This window comes from Populus trichocarpa, chromosome 11, assembly GCF_000002775.5.
Source record: "Populus trichocarpa isolate Nisqually-1 chromosome 11, P.trichocarpa_v4.1, whole genome shotgun sequence".
NCBI classification, from domain to species: Eukaryota; Viridiplantae; Streptophyta; class Magnoliopsida; order Malpighiales; family Salicaceae; genus Populus; species Populus trichocarpa.
In genome coordinates this window covers 1,966,250-1,989,158 of record NC_037295.2, presented here as the reverse complement: position 1 = coordinate 1,989,158, position 22,909 = coordinate 1,966,250, and the positions used below count along the sequence as shown (strand labels likewise).

Genomic DNA, 22,909 nt, shown 5'->3' with positions numbered 1-22,909 from the left:
TAGATTAGATATTAATTTGGTAAATTTCAATTAACTTGACTAGATTTTTTAGTGATTAGTTCACTTAGCTAAACCTGGGTGTCGACAACATTAACTTTTTTGACAATAAAATAAAATGATACTGTTTTAATATAAATATTTGACATACAATAACTCATGGATTTAGCAGTGATCCCGAGACCCAAATACTTTTCAGGCCAGTCGTCGGACATGTATGGCTATGTTTTCGATTAACAGCGCTTGGTGATTCGTGGCGTTGAACATTTGTGTTGCCGATCATGATATATCCTCAATATAACTGCTGATGTTTCTTCAATTGCTTTCCTGTCACTTCTGCAATCGCAAACAAGTAAAAAGCACCATCAAGAATCAATCACTAGCATATCTTTAAAGCTTCAAATGAGTTGAACATTTGAAAATTGAAACAAATTACCACTTACTGACCGAACAGGATTCTGTGCGAAGACCATGGGAGCAAATTTCAACTCCTCTCTGACATAATCCATCTCTGAATAGTTACTCCTCACTTCCTCACTGAAACCTAGACTCTTTGCCTCGCTTTCCTTATCGTCGTTAACACTATAGCATTGATAGTATCTTTTTCTGGGTCAACTTCAAAAAGGCTTTTCGGCAATTCTACATCCTTTACAATACGCACATTTGCCACTTTATATCCTTCCTGTGGCAAATATATCGACAATGGCGTCTTCCCAGTACGAGGAACTCCAGCAAGAACAATGACATCCTTGTTCAAGTTCTGAGGTAATACCCCATCACCATGTTTAATAGTGAATTTAATGGCTTCTATTCGTTGAAAATAATCCTCTTAAAGAGTAAAATTCCTGCCAGGAGCTCCACAAGGAAGACCAGAAGGCAAGACATCAAGATGAGAAGCAATAGCTTCTGTTATTGGGCCTATTACATCAGTTGCTGGGATGCCCCAATAACTTACAGGCTAGTTTAGCAGATTCAGCCATTGAAGGATCAGCTAACGTGTAGACTGCCATTGCACCTTCCTTTGCTGCTTGTTTTATTATCTCCATTAACCTCTCCACATCATCAATCTGACCATCACTGCAACATAATTAGTTCAATCCTAGTGTTGCTAAATGAGTTAATAACTTGTTTAAGAAACTTCACCAAAAAATCGAAAAACACTAGAAAATTACTTGCTTGCTACGATAATCCCAATCAAATCATCTAGCCATTCCCCTAACCACACTATAATATATTTTTTTAATGTAACATGCATATACTAATCCATATCTTCTTACTTTCTAAAAATCTTGAGATTGAACCTCTCCAACAATATTGTCACTCTTACAAACAAACTTACTATGCTTAACATGTCCAACAACTAATTAGCTGAAATTTCATTGTTTTTAACCAAATATGGAAATATTTGTTCATGAACCAAGAAAATTTGCAGTATAAGACGAATTTCATTCCAAATTTTTATTATATTGGTGCCACAGATGAACAAGTACAGAGAAAGAACTCTGCTGGATGGCACAAATTCGTTCTAAATATTGGTTATATAACAGGGCACTGTTGCCTCGCTAGATTAATAGTGGACATAATTTTGTGTTTAATTTATCATTTCGCTCTTCTATTTGTCTTAATTATTCAAAATCCCTCATGTGTTGGATAATTTATTCAGCAACACTAAGCATTTATAGAATTGGTTCCATTGAGGGGCCAAGAAATCGCAACCATCCAATTGAGTATTTTGAATAACTAACAATTTCCACATCTAATGAATACGCACTAACAAACTAGATGAATGATCTTACGTTTATGACCAAAAAAGAGAGCCTAAGTTGCTCAACTGCAAATTACATGATTAGCAAGCCTCCCTCTACTGAATTGTGACACAGCAACCTTTCTCTCCATATTTGAACACTATGATCTCTTCTAAAATAATTTAAGACCTTTTCAAATCCCAATATTTAAATCCTTTCACATTTATAAGTCTTCGAGTCATATAATTCAGTTTAAGAACATTATGAGGGTCTAATTTTTTTATGTAAAAACTATTTATTAATGTCATATATAATTAATGAACCAATTAGATTAACATAAAAAAATAAACCAATTAGATGACAACTAGTTAACAGGCTCACACTTCACTGTGATTTTGACTATATTTTTAATGTAAAAAAAATATGCAAACATTGCTAATATTTTTTGTAATTGCAAGTAGAATTTTCATTATGAACTCAAAATTTGATATCTAAAAGTAATTTTAAAAAAAAAGTAACAAACGACCCTATTGGCTTAATAACATTATTATTCTAAAACAATTGTTTTTTTAATTATATAATAATAAAAATATATGCTGTCAACCATATAAAATAAAAGAAAATAATGTTGGGCTTAAAAAAAATCATACTCGTAAAAAAATAAAAATTAAATGATATTTAATAAAATAATAAATAAAATATATTCTTTATCAATTTTAGAATTTAATAAATAAAAATAAACATAAATTAACATAAAAAAAAAGTTCATAAGTGTGACCCTAGATAACCTAGCACAACTAGCTCTCTACAAAGGGCTAGCTTGGGCGAGTGGGCTTGTTAGACCAGGTTTACGTGTCCGACCTGAATAGAAAAGCTCAAGACTATGCCTAGCTAGGTTTCTTTTTTATTTTTTTTCTATTTTTTTTTTATTGTGCTAGAGGTCTTTGTAGTGACAGGTAACATGTCACCTACTATTATGTTTTGCGGTCATCTTCATGAAATCACTTAAAAACATCTAAAACATACCATAAAAATCTCCATGAAATCACTTACCAACTCCAAAACACCCCAAAATCACCTAAATAATTAAAAATCAACCGAATAAGAAAAACTAGAAATACCCTATTATACTTTTTTTAGGCATGATTATAAGAAAAAAAACCCATCACTATTGAACCTCTCATCAAATAAAATTATTTAATACCAAAATATGGCCAACCAAATCTTCTCTCTTATCCACCATTTTTAGTAACTTTTTCTCTACTCTCTCAAATCCAAGGACATATATGTAAAGAAAATAAAATCCTGGACTAAAATGAAATAATTTTCAAACAAAATGACTGATATGTAAAGAAAATGAAGTCTTGGACTAAAATGAATGATTTTCAAACTAAAGAGATCAAAAACAAAGTTTGACAAAATCTTAAGGCAAAAAAGGAAAAAAAAACAAAGAAAATGCTCAATTTGAATAGTTAATAAAATCCTTTGTTACACTTGTAATGTCAATTTGGATCCTTGTATTTGTAATATTTTTGAATGAATAAAATTAAATTTATTTTTATAAAACTGAAAATCAACCAAATATGTTTTTTTTATACCCCAAGAATCCCAGGACAAGATAATGAAAATAAATTATTAGACCAAAATCTAAAATAATGTTGCATATAATGATAAGATTAAAAAAAATTAAGAGTGTTATTTAATTTAGAAAATATTACAAACAAATTAAGAGTGTTATTTAACAAGTTATTAACTCATGGCATTTTTTAATAATTGAAACAAAACACATATACAAAATAATATACAGGTTAAAGTCAAATTAAATTCATATATTACTTCCCATGGAGAAAATTTTCCATCATCGGTATCAATCACTCAATGTTAACTATTATACCCTCCACTCGAAAGCAAATAGTTTCCCATCTATGTTTAGATCAATGACAAGGACAGCAAGCTGTTTCCATTATCGAACAAGATATTTATTCTTGGGGAAAAAAGCATTGTTTACGGAAGGAAAGACAGCACAAATCACTTGTCACTTCATACTTTTCAAGAAAAGCAAAACAAGGAAAATTATCAAATAGAAATGACAACAAAACGAACGCTTCCCGGATCCATTTGATGAATCATTAATATAAATCACAATTTTTTTTAAATAACGTTACCTTCATGAAAAAAAAAAAAAAACTTGTGATGTTATAAAAATTTCAAGTAGTTTGGGTGTAAAATTTATATCTTGAATAATTAATTAATTTTTTGGTTATTATAACATCATCTATTCTTTTTAGTTAAGATGACTGCAATCAGGAGTATGATACTTGCAAAAAAAATTTTTTTGATGAATTTAGGAATTTTTTAATGATTAAGTCAATGTTTTTTATTTGAGAAAAAATATAATAATATTATAAAAAGATACTCTAAAAATAAATATGAACATTTTGTTTAAAGGATTTTATGTCTATTTATAGTCCACGAGTTTTTTTTATAGAAAGGACGGACTTAAATGTTATATTGCCCTGATAGCATTAAAAAGAGAAAATATCTCTAACATATGTATTAATGTTGATGAGAAATATCCATGGTGGCATGTGTATTAATGAGATAAAATATTCCTGACATAAATATTAATAAGAGAAAATATCTTTGACATATATATTAACGTGGATGTGAATATGATGGGCCCTTATAGAACATTCACACACTATCTCTTACACAACATTTATATTTATAGAAGTATGGTGAGTCTTTAGAGAATTTTTATATACTTAATGGGTATAAAGAGAGTAAAATCCAAAATGTAGTTGTACCCGAAGAAGATGAGTTTTATGGGGGCTTTTTAGACCCTTAAATTTAGGTTTATTAATAGCCCTTCAAGTCTTTGTGATATTTATACACAAAGACTTGTAAAAGTACGCAGAAGGACGAGTTTGCTAATTTTATATGAATAATGTTGATGAGAAATATCCCTAATTTATATATTAATGAGGGAAAATATCCCTGACATATATATATATATATTAATAAGGGGAAATATCTTTAACATATGTATTAATATAGATGAAAATACAGTGAGCCATTAAAGGATTTTTACGCACTATCTCTTACACAGTATTAATATTAATAGAGATATGATGAGTATTTGAAGAACTTTTATATACCTAATGAGTATAGGAAGAACAGGATCCAAAATGTCATTGTGTTCAAAGAAGATAGTTCCTTCCTTTGGCTGAGCTCGAAGGAGGTTGGATCTTTTCCTTTGCTAAGTTTAAGAGAGATTGAGTTTTATGATGAGTTTTTTGGGTTTATCGAGAACCAACTTGAAAAGAAGAATTCATTTGATTGATTAATAATATGGAGTCCAATTAATAGAATTTTTTCAATGAGGATACTATCAGGTAAAAAAAATAGAAGATCAAACTTGGAAATAAAGTAAGAAAAGAAAAGCTGGAGAATGAATATTTTTTATAGTAAAATTCATATCTATCATGCAAAAACTCTAAAATATTTAATTACCAATTAGAGGTGCCAGAAACCTCTTGCTTTGGTTAGTTCCACCACTAAGTTTAGTGAATAAACCACTTAGGATAAAAGAGCTAATTTTTTTTTTTAAAAAATAAAAACATGTTTAGTTAAAAGATAGAAATATAAAATAATTTTAATATAAATTTATGTATTTTCTATATAAGAAAACATGTCCTTTATATCTTTACTGTTTTTGTTTTTTCTTATCTTGAAATACTATTTTAAAGTTTAAAAATTTCCAAGATGTCTCCTCTGAATGTTAAAATTGTTCTTTGGCTGTTAACTTATAACCTATTCTAATATTTCCAAGATGTTTTTTTTATTTATTAGTTTAACGTGGGTGTTCGGGCTAGCTTGCGCGTATCTCGACTAATCCAACAGGCCTTGAAGTTAACAACCATATAAACCTCCAGTAACGATCATATAAGCAATATAGAGTTTGAATTTAAAATAATAAAAAAAAAATTTTAATTTCAAACTTTTATTATTGTACCATAAACTAAATGGTTTGTCTTTTTAATTTACATGGTATTGGTCGGCATACATCATTAAACCAGCATAAAAATCAGCGCAAGCCAACAAAATTTACACCTGGGCCTATATATATTAGTTATGACACAGCCTGTCTAAAGGTCTCGTCAACACATCACACTCAGGATATTATAAATTTTCAGGAATATCGCGAATGCGGTGTAATTTATTTTTAAATTTAAATTAATTTTTTTTATATTTTTAAATTATTTTAATGTATTGATATTAAAAATAATTTAAAAAAATAATTTTTTTTTTATTTTGATGCATTTCTAAACAAAAAATACTTTAAAATTTTATTTTAATATATTTCATAATTGTCATATAACGTTGAACCCAAAATCTTTATTTTTTTTTAAATTTTGTTAAAAAATGTTAAATAAAATATTTTAATATATTTTTTAAATGAAAAATATTTTAAAAAACTACAATAACAAATGTACGCAAAAAAACATCTTTATTATAGCATAGCATACATATTACCATTTCCCATTTCTTTATTTTTTGTTCATAAATTTTGTTTGCGGCTCAATGTTTAGAGTGCATGTGGTGTGTATGCAACTTGAGATTCGAGGCTCAAGGAGTGCGCTTCAAAAGTGGGTGAAATCCATTTTGTTAGAGGGTAACCGATACAAGATTTTGTTTCTTTTAGAATCACCGATAAATATTTTGGTTCTTAAGCATTTTTATTTTTATTTTTATTTTTATAATAATCGAGGAAATTTATTAATAAAGCTAGTGACGTTAAATGTTAAACTAGCAAAACAAAGAAACATAGGTCTTTATATAGAGAAAAAGAAATTAGTAAAGGAAATAAAAAGCTAAACTTTATAAAAAGTCAAATACTCAATTATTTTTTTCATATTTTTAAAGAAATTAGTAAATGAAGATATTACTTGTTTGTGCATTTCATATTTTTTTCGGGTCTTCTGAATAAGTCTATACCTTTGTACCTAAAGTCATAATCAATTATTTTGAGTCATAATGTTAATTAGTAGTTCGATGGAAAATTAACTCAAAAACTATATTTTCTCGCCATTTTGGTTCTTAAGATAAGAACAATATATATAGGTAGTCCATAACGCTTGTTGTCCCATGTTTCATTAAGAAACCAAATTTATATAACTTTTTTTTTTAAAAAAATTAATTTAATTTAAGAATTGAAAAATCTTTTTTAAAAAAATCTCTATGCTAGATTTAACCATAAATTCAATTTTAAAACTTAAACTTCAACAAAAATCTCTATGCTAGTGGAAGAATCACAAACCAGAGATGAATTAAATTCGGGTTTTTCTATGAAATTTATTATATGGACCTAATACATCTGAATCAAACTATTACATTCACGTTTCTTGACCATGTATTTTGTAAATATTAATAATGTTATTATCATCAATAATACATAATCTATAAAACCCAGAACAAGAACAGCTTTTGTAGTGAGTCGATGTCACTCTATGTCTCAAGTAATCCAAATGGATACACGTGGGTTCAAGGCTATTACATAGCTTTGTAAGAGATATTTTTCTTCTTCAAGAAAAAATATCTTATACTTTTTCTTTAAGGTTTGTTTTGCAAATACACAGAATATATATAGTCCAATGGAGAGTTTTCTGAACCCACAAAGAAGATTTGTTTTGTAGGTGTTGTGGTCGGTCCTTCTCAACGTTGCTATCTTTTGAGCCTTGAAATACCGTAATCTTTATGAGGTTTTGAGCAACTTCATTAATCGCTACCAAGCTATAATTTAATTATATTAAAAATTGTTAATAACTATATATTTTCATTTCCCAAAAGTACATTTTCTTCATTAATTAATCACAGAAATTATTTATTATACAAGAAACCTTGGGAGCCCTACCTTACGACCTAATTTCTTAACATCATCTTGCACTTGTTGTCTATACATTCTAAAGCTAAATTTCTTATAAACTGAAGGCTCATAGCAGCTTTGTATCTCAGTATCATATGAAGGACAGAAGAAATATGCTGTTGAGAACCTTTCAACTCGTGGATTTGTGACAACACGGTGTTGGACACTCTTATAAACATCGTTGCTCCAAGCCTGCATCATGCATGTTCAACATGTCCATACCAACTAATGAGTTAAATTTTATTGCTTAAGGAAATAAATAACCTTTTGTGCAGGTACAGGGAAAGAATCATGCTAGCAACAATTCATGTAAATTTTATTTCCACTGGGAGGACATACAAGTGGATTTCGTGCACGTTTAAAAGTACGATAAATATTGTTTTTTAAAATATATTTGAAAATGTATTAAAATAATATATATATTTTTATTTTTTTAAATTTATTTTTTAATATTAAAATAATCTAAAAACACACAAAAAAAAATAATTTGAAATTAAATAAAAATATCTAAAATTTTTAAAAGTATAGTTGATGGTAATTCCAAACACTACGTTGATCCCATGTAAAGATGGAAAGTAGTCAAAAGTTGAAAAAGAAACAAGAAAACTATTAGAATGAATTTCAAAATAAATAAAGTTAGAATAACCAAGGAGAAAAAAGCGATATTCTTGTAAGCTATTTAACTATTATGAAAATCTGGAAAACTTCAAGAATTCGTGTCACCATTCGTGGCTCAGATCATTAATTTGAATTTCCTATTGAGAAAAAAAGGTCCCATTACCTGGAATAAGTCTCCAATGTTGACTATTAGAGCCTCAGGATTAGGCTTGACAGCGAACCATTTCCCATCTTTCACTAATTGCAATCCTCCAACTTCATCTTGGTACAATATTGTGAGAAAGTCACTGTCAGTGTGTGGCATAAGGCCAAATACATCTGAAGGGATTGGACAAGGCGGGTATCGGTTCATTCGTAGATAACAAGTGCTTGACAGGCAGTTTTCTTGAAAGAAATTTGATTTGAAGCCTAACTTCTCTGCCAAAATCGCAGCTAATTTTTGTGCTAGATCGGCAACAGTTGTAGCAAATTGTTCCATTGTCGAGCTGGAAGTATATTTGAAGGGGAAAAAAAAAAAACTTGTCAACAAAATGGACAATCACAAAAAAAAAAAATATCACCTATCAACTAATTAATATTTTACAATGGGAGAAATGAAAATTATCAAAAAGTAAAAGGGTAATTTTTTTTAGATTTCCATTGTGCATGCAAGCGTCCATTTATTGACATGGATATATTCGTTTTAGGCCACATCAAGTACTTTAAAGAAAGAAAACAAATGGGACAACCACAGAAAAGCATCTATCAATTCATATTCCAAGGGAAAAATGGAATTGTTAAAAAGAAAATAATAAAGAATTTTGAACATTTTAGAAATTACACACACACATATATTAGTATTTCTAAGGGGAAAAAGAGGAATTTTTTAGAAGGAAAATGATAAAAAACAATATTGAATTTTGGGTGGACCCTCTCTTCTCAACAATCTATATGGGATGTGTGGGATTCAAATCATACAAAAATTCCGATTACATCAATTAATTTTTTTAACAAAACGACAGAATGAATGATTGATATGATATTTTTTAAAATATATAAATATATAAGACCCAAACGCTACCTAAATTTCATTTGGGTCAATCAAATGTTTTCTTTTAATAATTAAAACGATATAATAAATTGTTGATAATATTTTTTTCGTACATATGAAATTTTGAAAGTTTTTTCATAAATTACAATCGATAGACAGGAAATAAAATAATTAATGGTTAATTAATTGTTAACATGTATACTCAAGATTCATTAGGCAAAAACTTGTGAAAATCAGGAGCTTATAGAATGAGACATGTCGAGTTCCAAAAGCTATTATCGATTCATAATTAATTCACAGCTCATTCTTCACGTTAGCAAGTGTGGACTTTTCTGATGGAAATACCAGGCCATGCATGCAAAATATACGTGTATATATATATATATATGTAATGCTACTTTTTTTTTGAGATTGGCAGCTATGTGAAGCAGATCTGATTGCTCATGATGGTGTTTATGTTATTTTGCTTGTCTAATTATATACCAAGAAGGAGCTATGATTTGTGTATTGTCTCACCATTATAGGAAAGTTTTAAGACATCTACGTAGAGATAAGAAGAAGTACTACTCCATCACATCAGCTATGGAAAGCAGATCTGACTGCTGATGATGGGGTTGTGAGTTACTTTGCTTGTCTAATTATATAACAAGTAGGAGGTATGATTGCGTATTGTCTCGCTATTATTGGAAAGTTTTAAAACATTTACCGTAGAGATAACAAGAAGTACGACTCCATCACATCAGCTATGTAAAGCAGATCTGATGCTGACGATGGGGTGTCTGTTTGTTTGCTTGTCTAATTATATACCAAGAAAGAGGTATATGTTTTGTGTATTGTCTCACCATTATAGGAAAGTTTTAACACATTTACGTAGAGATGGGAAGAAGTACTACTCCATCACATGAAATAAGCTTATCCTACAAAGGTCTGCTGTTGTGTGGCTGTGAGTTATAAGCAGTACTTTCTTGGACCCCTCTAGTGTGCAAAAAATCTAACATAGAGTAAAACGAAAACAATTGTCTGAGCCCGGGTTCGAACCGGGGACCTCTAGTGTGTGAGACTAGCGTGATAACCAACTACACCACCCAGACAATCTGACTTCGACTCTTATCATTGTTAACTAATCTCATCATATTAAGCAGTGATTCATGATTTTACTTGTGTTTTTCTATATAATTACCTTGCAATCCATAATAATCCGCAAATTTACTTTGTTTAATGGTTAAATTCAAAATTGTCAACCTCAATTTTTTGTTTTTTTCGTGTTTTCGAAGTATTAAGTGAAGTGGAAAGGGATTTAATGTTAAAGGATGGGAGAAGAGCTTTATCATATCATGTGACTCAAATTTCATTAAATCTTTCTATAAAATATCAACAAAATTGTCGGAATTAATTAATTATAAATCCTAAACCTTGAGAATAACCCTTTCTTTCTTTTAAGGGTATAGTAAATAAACCACAAATTCCACTCCAAGAAACGAGAAGAAAAAAAAAAGAAGCAGAAGGACAGAACATTAAAGGAAAAAAAAAAATTGCAATTACCTGAGACTACTGAAACCATTGGAAAACGGTATGTCATTCATAGGAATATGAAAAGCTTCAGACCATGCCAACTGCTCACGGCAAGTAGCTGTAGGTGTCCCCCATCGATAAGTCCCACTAGAGAAATTAAATAACTCTTTGCTCTTGTTATTAAATGGTTGTCTATAAACCTTAACTTGTTCGCTCATCATTTTCTCCAAAATCTCTCGTGAAATCCCATGATTCACAACTTGAAAGAACCCCCACTCTTGTGATTCCCTAGCAATATCTGACTTGCACTTTTCCTTCTCCAATTTTCCAAGATTTAAACGGCCAAGATCAATCAATGGAAGCTCACATTCCTCAATAATAACAACCTCTTTATGACCATGAGCACCTTCTGTGGCTTTGTCCAAGAGGGTCTTGTAGGTCTCTAGGAAAGGTGGGTCCATGGCCATCCTTTTATCCTGAAAGGAGATGTACCAAGTAAATTAATGTTAGAAAGGCTTAGGAAAAATAAAAATAAAAATAAAAAGGTCTGTGTGTGTTCTGGGTAGCTAGCGAGTGATAGGGACAAAGAGAGAGGAAAGTTGAAACGAAAGTTTTCTTCTTTTCATTTTGTTTTTGTTCCCTTCGTCGTCGATGAAAACGTTGTGGCGTTTCCTTTCAAGCAATGGACTCTGTCGGCATAGTTGATTGCATGTCTTTTTGTTTTCTAGGATTCCAAGATATCTAAATTTTATTCTTATGAGCATCGTTTCTTTCTTTTAAAAAAATATATATATTTTGATGCTTTGTATAAGATCTTCTAATAAACTATTAAATTCATATATTGAACAAAGAGCGTAAGAAACATTGATCTCATGATATTCCATAAAAGTAAAGAAGTTTGGTTTGAATTTAAAAAAAAAAGATTGAAAATTGTTGCTGAGCAAGAAAAAAAAATTTAGAATAAAAAAAAATTAGAAAGAAATTGTGAAATAGTCCAAAGTATTTTTTTTTTATCTCAAATACATCGTATGGGATATTAGATACTCAACATGAATATTATCTGACAAATAAACACTTAAAAATAGTGAAAACAATTAGAAAGAAATTGTGAAATAGTCCAAAGTCCAATTTATAAAAAATAGAAAAAATTAACCACTAAAGTCTTATAACTATACTTTATTTTAACGGTTAAAATATTCTTATACCAATTTATATTAAAAAAATTAATTCATATCTTTGTGAATTATCTTATTTACTAATTCTCTATACTAACTCCGTGATTTTAGAAGAAAAACAAGCTGAATAATAAACTAGATGATGCTGAGTTCACCACATATAAGAAAAAATTAATGCTAAAACTCACTATATATATATATAGATATATATATATGCATGAATTTTTGCTTAATTATAAGAATATTAGCTAGCACTCTTCAAACCTCACTTGAGAAAGGCCAGGTAAATCCAAGGGGGGAACGAATCAGAAGCTCTCATTGATCGTTGTGGGACTTTATTAAATAAATGTCGGCAACGCGCTTCTGTGGCCATGGATCTATAAAGTGGCCATTCCTAGCACAAAATAGTGACAATTGTCATCAAAGGGAGTTGCTCTTTCAGCTGCTTGTGTGGCTAAACAAAATGTCACTGTTCTCACATATGGTACAACATTTTATGGCCACATAAAATGTTTTTTTTTCATATATATATATATAAAAGATAACAATACTTGTCTTTGACCATCTGGAAATAAACTTGAACGAATGTAAACCTCATATTTTATATACCAACACAACAGCTATTCTTCTTTCTTCATCTTTTTTTAATCATATATATGAAAGATATTTTCAAACCAATTTAAATATTAATTAAGATTAAATTCTTTTAGAAGATTTTATAAATATATATATATATATATATATATATATATATATATATATATATTTGATGGATTCCAAAATTCTAAAATTCAAACACAAAAAAAACAAGAATTGAGTGAAAAGTCCTTAGCTACTGTGTTTATCTCTTGGAATTATAACTATGTCCCCTTCTCCTGTGTATGGAAAGCATATGGTACGCCTAGGGTTTGCATCTGAAATGGTACCTGGCCCCATTTGCTTTGGTTTAATTTGACGGCTTGACTTTAGTGTCAGAATAAATGCTATGGTCATGTCGCAAATGATACAAAACTACCCACTAATTAATTAAGAAATAGCAAAATCTCCCAAATGAAAACAACTTCCCTGTTGACAGTTGTTGTCTCATGTCTCATGTCAAGTATAGTCATTGTACTAACATTTCACGGACCCAGCAAATTAAATAAATAAGTTTATGAGTCTTGTATATTCTTGTTACATTAATTAAGAAGCCTAGTTTGTGCCTGTACTGGTTAATGGCCAGGGGTGTGTGTGTGTCCCGTCACAATTTGGGGAGGGGGGGGGGGGGGATTCTATCTAATTATAACTTCGATGTAATAGAAAAAACTGATAAATTCTACACTTCACCATAAGGAGGAGGAGGAGGAGTAGGAGGAGGATCAGTAATTGGTGTAATGGGCCAATATTAGTTTCAATGGATTCTGTAATATAATTTGTTTTTTTTTTCATATGATCATGTGTATATACTAATTTCTCATAGTTTATACATCATTTCTTTTTCAATGGCAAGGAACTCAAGCCTATATCTTCCTTGTGTAAGTGAAATAAATCCCGGATAAGCATATAGCCAGTCGCGGGTTGAAAAGGAGGCCTATAAACCCAGCTGACAGGCAATAAAAATGAGGAAAGGGGGATTATTGCACATCAAGAAAGGAGAAATTTAACCATGTTTTCACACAATCCTTATCTTATACCTCAAACCAACAAGCCAACCTTTGTCATATACTTAAGTCTTAATAGTGTGTGCGCGTGAGAGAGGAGGATTTATATACACATGCATATAAAGCACAATCAAAGCACTCGTGCATGAGTTTCATTTTCCTTACCTCGTTTATGATCGGCAAAAAGTTGTTGGATTCCACTATTTAGGCTTTCCTTGATATGCACTTGAATTAAAGCGTTTGTGATGTGAATGAGTTCTGCATTCTCAAGAAAATTAAGCGAAACTCCAATTACTTCAGTTTTCTATACAAAATGGAAATAAAAGATATAGTTTGTTATAGCAATGGACAAGCACAAAGTAAGTAAACAACATCCTTTTTTGGAAATGATAAAGCTTAAGAAGCATTGACTGAGTACCTAAACTAGTTAATTACTTGCATGGCAGTGCACAAAAAGCGTCATTAACGTCGACCTACATGTGCTTCTCAGCTAAGAGGGAGAAATATCTGCTAATATCATGTATTTTGAAGTATACATCGAGTAGAACACAGCCGTATTCATAATGAAAGAAATGGTATATAGAGAAAACAAAGCATGAAATCAAATACAAAATGATGACATGAAAACAAAAGGATCTTTACTTGAATAGAAAAACTACAAAGCGAGAAGAATTATACAATAAGAAGAGATTTTGAGAAGGAAAGCACAGGCAAATTAACATAGAGGCTATTTGAGAAGATCATATGTTACTTACATGAGAAAAAGAAAGAGAGTGAGAGAGGGAAGGAGGGAGTTAGAGAAAGGGTATTGTGTCGACCACTAAGCTTGGAGGGAGATATTTTATAGAGAGGAAAAGCTAGACCATCAATAATTATTATGATCATAATACTGTAGGAAGAAAATAATTATGATGCCATAGTGTAATTTCTTAATAAAAGATCAGGCGTACTTTGCAATAATATTATAATTTTTTCTAATAATTGAATATATAGGCTTTCCTATTTTTTTTTATTAAATCATATATTATATTTAAAGTATCCATTTCTTTTAAATTAATGTAGGGCCAAACCCAAAATAAGGTTATAGGTACATGTGGTTGACACTAGTCCTGTCTATTGTCGAACCACTAACCCTTTCTACTGCAGAACTCGAATTCAAGGATTAAGCAGCTGGGTGATTGAAATCCCTATCAGTAAATCAAGGCGAATATTTAAGTGTTTGTAGGACTTTTCCCCCTTTTAGAGATTAAATTGGATAAAGATAAATAATCATCAAGTACAATTTTTTTTCCATTTATAGTGTCGACATGTTGGGGAAGAGATAAGGGAGTGATAGACTTGGAACGATGAGGACCAAATGATCTATTGTGACTTCAAAAATTATCATTGATTCAATATCCATCAATTAAACGTTTGGCATCATCAACTTTCGTTTTGGTATCAACTCTTAATGAACTTGATTAATCCCCCCCTCTCTCTACTTATCCCCGTCTCTCAATTAGTATGTCTGAAATAAAATCTGAGAAATTAACAAGGCACATGATTAGTACTAGACCCAACAGGATATATATCTGTAAATGTTGATCCCATGTCGGCACCTACGTGGAGGCAACTAGAGTCACATGTATGTTAAATTTTGTACGTCGAGATTTCCAAGTATAAGCAAAAAGTAAAGGAGAATTAAGGGGTAGCATGTGCAGTGCTTAGAAGTAAAAGGACACGAGTATCATGACAGTAGGATTCATGCCCTAGGTTCTTACAACACTTGGTCTATGAAAAATATCGTCAAACGTATATACGATGTTATTATAATACAATTGGTTCTCCCTTTTCATGGACAACAAAAATACTGTGTTTTGTAGAAAAATACCAAAGGTTTCGATTAGGCATCGTGCCCTGCTTCCCAATTAATATTATGTTATGGTTATATATATTTTTTAATTTATGGGTTATTTTGTAAAATAAAATAATTAAAACAACATATTTGGCCCCATGAGTGTCAACTTATGGGCTAGCATACCATCTTAGATTTGCGGTATTTCATGTATGCATGTTGTGCCGCTTTCCACCATTTATATATAATCTCTACTCGGCCTTCGGAAATTTGAAAAGTACATAGAATAAATAAATTATTTTCTTTTAGTTTAACATGGGTGTCCGGATCAGTTTGCGCGTACCTCGACTAATCTCACGGGTCCTGAAATTAACAATCATATAAGCCTCCAACAACCCTGAAGTTTGTATCACTTTTCCATTTTAATTCACCATGAAGTTGTTTTCTTCTACAATAGCCTTGACCACCTTCCTTTTTCCTTTAACCCTTGTTGCTTCTTCAGCTAGTTAGCTTTCAATCATCACATTTTTTTTTTGTTAAGATCCTTATATTTCTCAACCTTATCCATCAATTTTGCTTGAACTCGAGCAAAGTTATCCTAATAATATTCAACATTTCCTTTACATTCATTGAAGTTGGACTTCAATGCTTCAAGTTCAGAGCTGCTTCGCATCCAATTCAGACTTAGTTCTCCTCTCTTTCTCACATTCTTTCCTTGTGGCCTTCTTATAATCCAATTGTAGCTCTAGAATTGTTATTCTTGTGTCCTAGGATTGAACTTGCTCATCTAGAAATGCCCTCCCTTTATCTCATCCAACAACATTGCTTCTAAGGCTGCCTTGTCTCTTTTACTCTTACTCAACTATATATGTTTGAAGCTTTTCTACTTGCTCTTTCAAATCCTCCTCATTATTGACCCTTTTTCTTTTGATGAGCTCTTTTATAACTTGCGAAGGTCCAACTTTAGAATACAACATCCTAGGAACAATAGCCAGGGTCAAATTCCTCCATCTTGTATACTCCTTACTTGTGCTAGGCAAGAGATTGGTTACATAAATGAAAGGTATTAACACTCTTAGTATGCCATACCTGAGGTAGGCTGCAATGTTTTTTTTACCCTGAAAGAACCCTCAACGATAATTGAGAACATTTCACCATTTCCAAACCAAGTTCTTGACATAGAAAACCATGGTTTGTTCATCGTAGCAAACCCCCCATTGTAAACTAGTAGAAATGTAAACATCATCAGACCATAGCAACCAGTAAATGAGTTGTATTATTCTCAATAATATTTTGGATAGTAACCTCATACGAGCTTTTTTATCCTTATATTAAAGTGCGTAATAATAATTTATTATATATAATAATATTTTTAAAACTAACCATTTTTAGATTTTTTATCCTTATATTAAAAGTAGATAATATTTTCTTGCCAAAAATAATTTTTTAATATTTTTGAAATATAAGCCAAAATCCTTTAAAATTTTATAAACTTATTGTAAAATCTATGCAATATTTTTAAAACATGCTAAAATATTTTAGATTTAAAAAAAAATGCTCAAGTAATTTTTAGGATTTTTTCCACATGCAAGGAAAAAAAGAAAATATTTTTATTATTTTTTATTTTATTTATTTAAGTTTTGGAAAAAAACTCATTTTTTTTTAAATAAAATTGCGCAAAACATGCTTAATGGGTGTTTGTCAAACACACATTTACACCAAAAAAAAACCTTTAACAAAAACATAGTAAGCCAAACAAGGCCTTAGCCATTTGACCAGAATTTGAACTTTGACCTAACCGGGTTGACCCGATACCTTTGGTTCAACCATAAACTAAACTACAAACCATTGGTTTGACCTAAAAACTAAACCAAAAATGAAACCAAAACTTTTAAAAAAAATATAGAAAAACTCAAAAAACAATTGACCAAAAATGGATCATTCTAAAAAAAAATAAAGAAGAAAAGGAACACGAAAAACATTTATACCAATTCCAATAACATGACTCTCCAACCAAACCATATATGATCAAAACAAGGCCATTTGTTGTGAATCATTCAAGGATCAATAACCTCACATTTATTCATTTTGATTATCAAAGAATCATCACAATTTGGTCCAAATAGGTTTTGGTTCTAAAATGAAACCCTAGGATTAAAACTCATTAAAAACTTGTTATTGATGCCAATAAACCCTAGATTATTAACTAATCAAGTAATACAAAGTGTTTAGTGCAAAGAAATGAATAAAAAAAATATCCAAATCATAAAGCTAAAACAATGTTCTTCCCAAGAACACGAAAAACATTGCCCAACAACCCAGAAAAACTCAGCACACTGTTAAACCCCTAAAATCACCTTCTAAGCCTTTAAACAACTACTTTTGGTCATCACTGACCACATTACCAATAACAAACATAGTTGAATCAAAAGAACTAATAAAAAATATAAAATCATCAAAATCATGCATTAGATTCCACCTTCGTAACTACAACCCCACTGACAGCAAACAACAATATTAAATTTAGATTCAAAACTGACTCTCTAAACAACTTGATACCCAAATCAAGCTTAGAAATCAATAACATCCACTAAAAAAAAACCATCAAACACCTACTTCCATATTGGTATAAAAAAACATTTTATTTCTGCAAAATAAACATCAAGAAATTCCTTAAACATTCCAGTAAACAGAAACAAACAACTCAGATCAAAATTAAGTAAAGAAAAACAACATTTCATGCATTAATCAAAATACAAGATCAATACCATGTATCACCAAAACAAGTTCAAAACATCATTAAAACATGTAATAAAGAGCTAGAGGTGTGCCTCATGGACATCACCTGCTAGATTAGAAGAGTTTTTTTATATATATCTTTCAAGCTCTAACAATTTATACTTCCTTTTCTTTCCCAAGCTTGCTATTTTCTCTCAAAGTTGAGGAAATCTTCATTTATCATATCTTCCTCTCTCTTTTTTCTCTCCTTATTTATGCTGCTCTGCCATGATTTTCAAAGGGTATTTATAGGGTTTCAAGCTAGGATTTTGTTAGATTCAATCAAAGATTGATCATTCTTCATCAAAGTTTGGCTCTCTTATCAAAATGAGAGAGTTTTAGGTATGTTTTACAGATGTGAGCTTTGTACCTATGTTGGTTTTACAATGGTGGTTTTGCAACAAACTTGGTTTTGGAGATTTTGGTGATTTTCCCAAACTTGGAGACAAAAAAGCTTGTTTCTGGCCTTTTAATCTTGAGAGAAACATAGCCAACCTTTGATAAGAACCCACTAAGAAGGCTTGAAGTGTGATAACACGAAAAAGATTAGTGATTTTACAAAATGGGTATCACACCCATAGATGACTAAGTTACCCAGCTTTAAGGCTTTGTCAGAGCAATTCTAACGTCATCGTCGTTGAAGACCACCTAAAATCAGTAAAGGGGGTGCACTCCTTTTGTTTGGATCCAACCATGATCAATTTGAAGGTATGTAACTTCACTTTCATTCACTTGAAGGTGCCAACTCGATCAGCCCATAATCTATCAACGTAGTGAGGCTAATCGGGGACAAGATGTTGTTGAAATTATTGGAGAAAATGGGATGCAAATATTTGATGAGAGTAGCTGATCTTTGTAGAAGGGGTGTTTCTAAGTCGAATGATGACAGTTACAGCCCCTGAGGTGGTCAGAAATACCATATTTATTTGTCAAAAGTTGCCTACTCGATCAACCAAACTACTAAAGAAGAAGATACACAGTGACAGAACAACGCGTTGTCTATGCCAAACCCTAAAAATTAGGGTTTTAATTTGGGATTTTTATAAATTTCAATTAGTATTTTTTTCTTCCAATTGCTTTTAATTGCACTCATGATTGCCTCTCAACTTTTATTTTTTATGCAACTTCACCCTTGTCAAAACTCAATTGCCAGGCCCAAAGTTTAGAACCTTTTCCAATTAGATCCTTGGTTTTTTATTTATGAAAATTGACCCTTGATTAATAAACAAACATTTAATCTCTTGAATTTTACCCCTGGTCTGATTAATTTGGACCCCTACATTCACATGCCTTCTTTGGTTTGGCCATTGGCTTTGGATTTCTTCAATCTAGTTCCTAATTGCTCACCAAACTTCAATATTTATTCTATTAAACCCCTAATTTGACCAAATTAACTATTTAATTAGACCCTCAATAAATTACAAATGAGTCTTTAGACATCCAATTTTGAATTTGTTTTCCTCGAATTGAATTTTTCTTGGTAATAAGGCCTTCATTAGTTAAAATTAAACTGTAAATTTGGGTAGTTCTATCCTTCTCAACTAGTTTTTGGCAATTTTCTGGACATTCTTCATGTTCTTCACACTAATGTATATATTTTTTTATTTTTCCAAATTTTTCTTTTTAATTGTATTTTGTATTTTTTTGAATATTTATATGGGGTTCAAAAATAGGTAACAATAAAGAGCTCACCACTATTACATAAGTATACTCATTCATGAGTTTGTGCATGCTCTTCACCCTACCTACTGGTCACACTTTATTTCTCTATGAGTCATCCATTCTTCTTCAAGAATAAATGTTTACTAGCTCATTAAACTTTAGGATGAGGGAAATATTCATAAAATTCAATTAGGAATTTGTCTCAATAATCATCTTAGCCAATACTCTACCAATGGCTATATAAATACTATCGTATCCATTCATTTGTATTTGAGTATTTCTATCACTAAATTCAATCAGCACACCTCTTCTCACACTAGAGAATCACTCAACCAGATGGCTTGTCACACCACTTCTGAAAAATTATTCATGCTTATCTATAACACAATACGTCAACCGCAATATCGGTTATGAGAAGATTTGTCATTGAGCTCACACCATGACCTCATACCTTTTCACCAAAGAGCCCACATTCATTGCTATATGATGATTGCATCCTCCTTCCACTAATATCCCTCGAAGTTGCTCCAATTCTATATCACCATGTGCATTATAGGAGAGATCATTGTCATTAATCACATAAAGTTTATGCTTATTTCATCGTGGTGCTTATTATTCCATTCACACTTCAAACCAATGTGTCTTCTTCTTTTTAAAATAGATGATTGTACCTCTTCAACTAGGTCCTAGACAATAACTTATCTTCTATCCTTGCATGTATTGGAAAGGTCTTTGCTATTGTCTTTATTGAGAGCATGAGAGAAGTTTTACTATATATCCTTTTAGCTTAGTCTCTACTACGAGCTTCACTAGAAACACATCATCTGATTGCACATATCATGTCAGATATATCTTTGGTATATATTTTATTTCATTGTCAATACCATGTTGCATCCTACGAGTACTTCTACACCTTTTTTATATTCCTTTATGCAATAGTTTTTCGCCAAGTTTTCCTATTACTTGCTTAAGTTTAACAACAGCTATTCATATCACAAATACGATGCCAATCTTAGTTAATTGAAGTTAGCATCTTTAGAGAAATCACACCTCCATTATATCCTTGAACATGTGTAACCCATTTGTCCATTTATCATCAACTACAACTAGTTCACTATGAAAAAAATATCATGTGAATAATACCAAGCAAGTTCTTAGGAAATATTAGAGGGGTCACAAATAGTCCCGCTTAAAACCCAATCTTCTTAGACAAAACTTTTTAGGCTCGTATCTATTTATCATCCTAACTTTTTATATATGAAATCACATGCTAGCTATGTTATGACTATCCTTGATAGTTCTTCCATTGCATACTCCAGTTTAATTTATCTACACTCGGTAAGACTATCAATGTTATAGAATTGTCAAGATTGACCTTTCATTCTTCTTCACTCTACACCTTAATCTTTCACATTCCACAAGTCTAGGTGTTTAGAGTACTCAATTCTATCTTCTTCTCAATACTACTTAAATCTCATGACTTAATAGTTCAACATATATATTTATCTAACATGTGTGATTTTTTCTTCTTCATCATCATCGATCACCAAGATGACCTTCAAATGCTCTTTATATGGACATTGAATCTCATTATATATCCACCAACACTTTCATTCTAAATTTTAATAATTAAACTATACTATTATTTTAGAAATGATCAAATTAGCTGGAAAAAAATATATAAAATCACCTAAATTGCATTTCAAACGGTTTAGATTTGATCCAAACAATTCTGGCCTAATGAACAACCTAAATTGAACAAAACACTAGTTGCATATAGGATCACCTATATTGGATCACTATCATTGGCTTCAATGGCTTAGCTCGTAATCTGCTTGACTTGGCTCAAGTTCATCCAGGCTTACTAATGACATGACTGGTAGGGGACACTGTTGATGCAGCTGCTGACTAGACTAATGACGTGTTAATTTTTTTACCACTTTCATTTCTTGGAAAAAATCAAACATCTATTATTTTCTTAGCTTTGATGCTAATTGTTAGGATCAATTTGATCTATGCCTAGAGCCGGAACACTATATTTAACGTGGTTCAACAACTTTTCTATATCCATAGAGCAGTCAAAATGGAAGATAAGGAAACTCAACTCCCATCTCTATCACCCAACTGGCCACTACAAGCTGCTTCCAATACTATATTATTAGTATATGTAACAGCCCGGCCCAACCTGCTGTATATTGTCCGTTTTGGGCCTTCCGCCCTCACAGTTTTGTTCTTGGTGACGTGAGCCCACTTCTGAGCCTAACACCTCAAAACACGTACAACAGGTTAACAACCAACACTACTAATAAGGCCAGCAACCAACTCCTCACCCGCCGATGTGGGATCTTACAATCAACCCCTCTTAAGGAGCCCGACGACCTCGTCGGCACCATCGAACAACCAATGAGGTCAGCTCTAATACCAAATATAACAGCCCGGCCCAACTTGCTGTATATTGTCTGTTTTGGGCCTTCTGCCCTCACGATTTTGTTTTTGGTGATGCGAGCTCACTTCTGAGCCTGACTTCCCAAAACGCGTACAACAAGTTAGCAACCAGCACTACTAATAAGGCCAACAACCAACTCCTCACCCGCCGATATGAGATCTGATAGTATAGTTGTCAGACTTAATTTATAGAGTGACCTAAAAACAGTTATGGGTTATTGAGACAAAATCAACTTCATCGAATCAACTTGGGTTAACAGTTTTTATTAGAACTACAATGTTTTGTTCTTTCATTTTTTTCTTAGCTTTCAATTGGATCACTAAAACCCAACTAGGTTGAATGAGTGTAGTCGGGTTAGTGTTTTGTCAAATTCAACTAAATACTCAATTTCAATTAAGTTTGGGATTCCTAATTTTTTTGGATCAACCCCTCAAACATACTAGATTTAAAAACTATGCTTTTTAGTTGATTTTTACTTGTAAATAAGCCAAAAGTTGAGCTGTCTAAGGTGGTACATTTGTCCTACAACTAAGTAGGGATGAGCAA

The 22,909-nt window shown here is 31.3% G+C and overlaps 1 protein-coding gene, 1 non-coding gene and 1 pseudogene across 6 annotated transcripts; all 3 read right to left on the bottom strand.

The window, feature by feature from the left end:
• Positions 1–230: 230 nt before the first annotated feature.
• On the bottom strand, positions 231–1,893 carry LOC18102820 (probable pyruvate, phosphate dikinase regulatory protein, chloroplastic; annotated as a pseudogene).
• A 5,631-nt stretch (positions 1,894–7,524) lies between these two features.
• Positions 7,525–14,511, bottom strand: LOC7485437 (gibberellin 2-beta-dioxygenase 8). Of its 5 annotated transcripts, none has more exons than XM_024581085.1 (6): positions 14,399–14,511; positions 13,809–13,901; positions 12,273–12,397; positions 10,859–11,304; positions 8,450–8,771; positions 7,525–7,860 (listed from the first exon to the last, which is right to left on the bottom strand). In XM_024581085.1, the coding sequence occupies exons 4-6, from the start codon at positions 11,293–11,295 to the stop codon at positions 7,630–7,632; spliced, it is 990 nt and encodes a 329-aa protein (XP_024436853.1). In that variant the 5' UTR covers positions 11,296–11,304; positions 12,273–12,397; positions 13,809–13,901; positions 14,399–14,511; the 3' UTR covers positions 7,525–7,629. The 5 variants fall into 5 exon arrangements, with proteins under 5 accessions (XP_024436853.1, XP_052301531.1, XP_024436855.1 ...); XM_052445571.1 differs by having other exon boundaries at positions 12,268–12,397; positions 14,062–14,449; XM_024581087.2 differs by having other exon boundaries at positions 14,062–14,449.
• TRNAV-CAC (transfer RNA valine (anticodon CAC)) lies at positions 10,334–10,407 on the bottom strand. The gene has a single exon. It is a non-coding gene; the product is annotated as a tRNA-Val (tRNA).
• Positions 14,512–22,909: the final 8,398 nt, after the last annotated feature.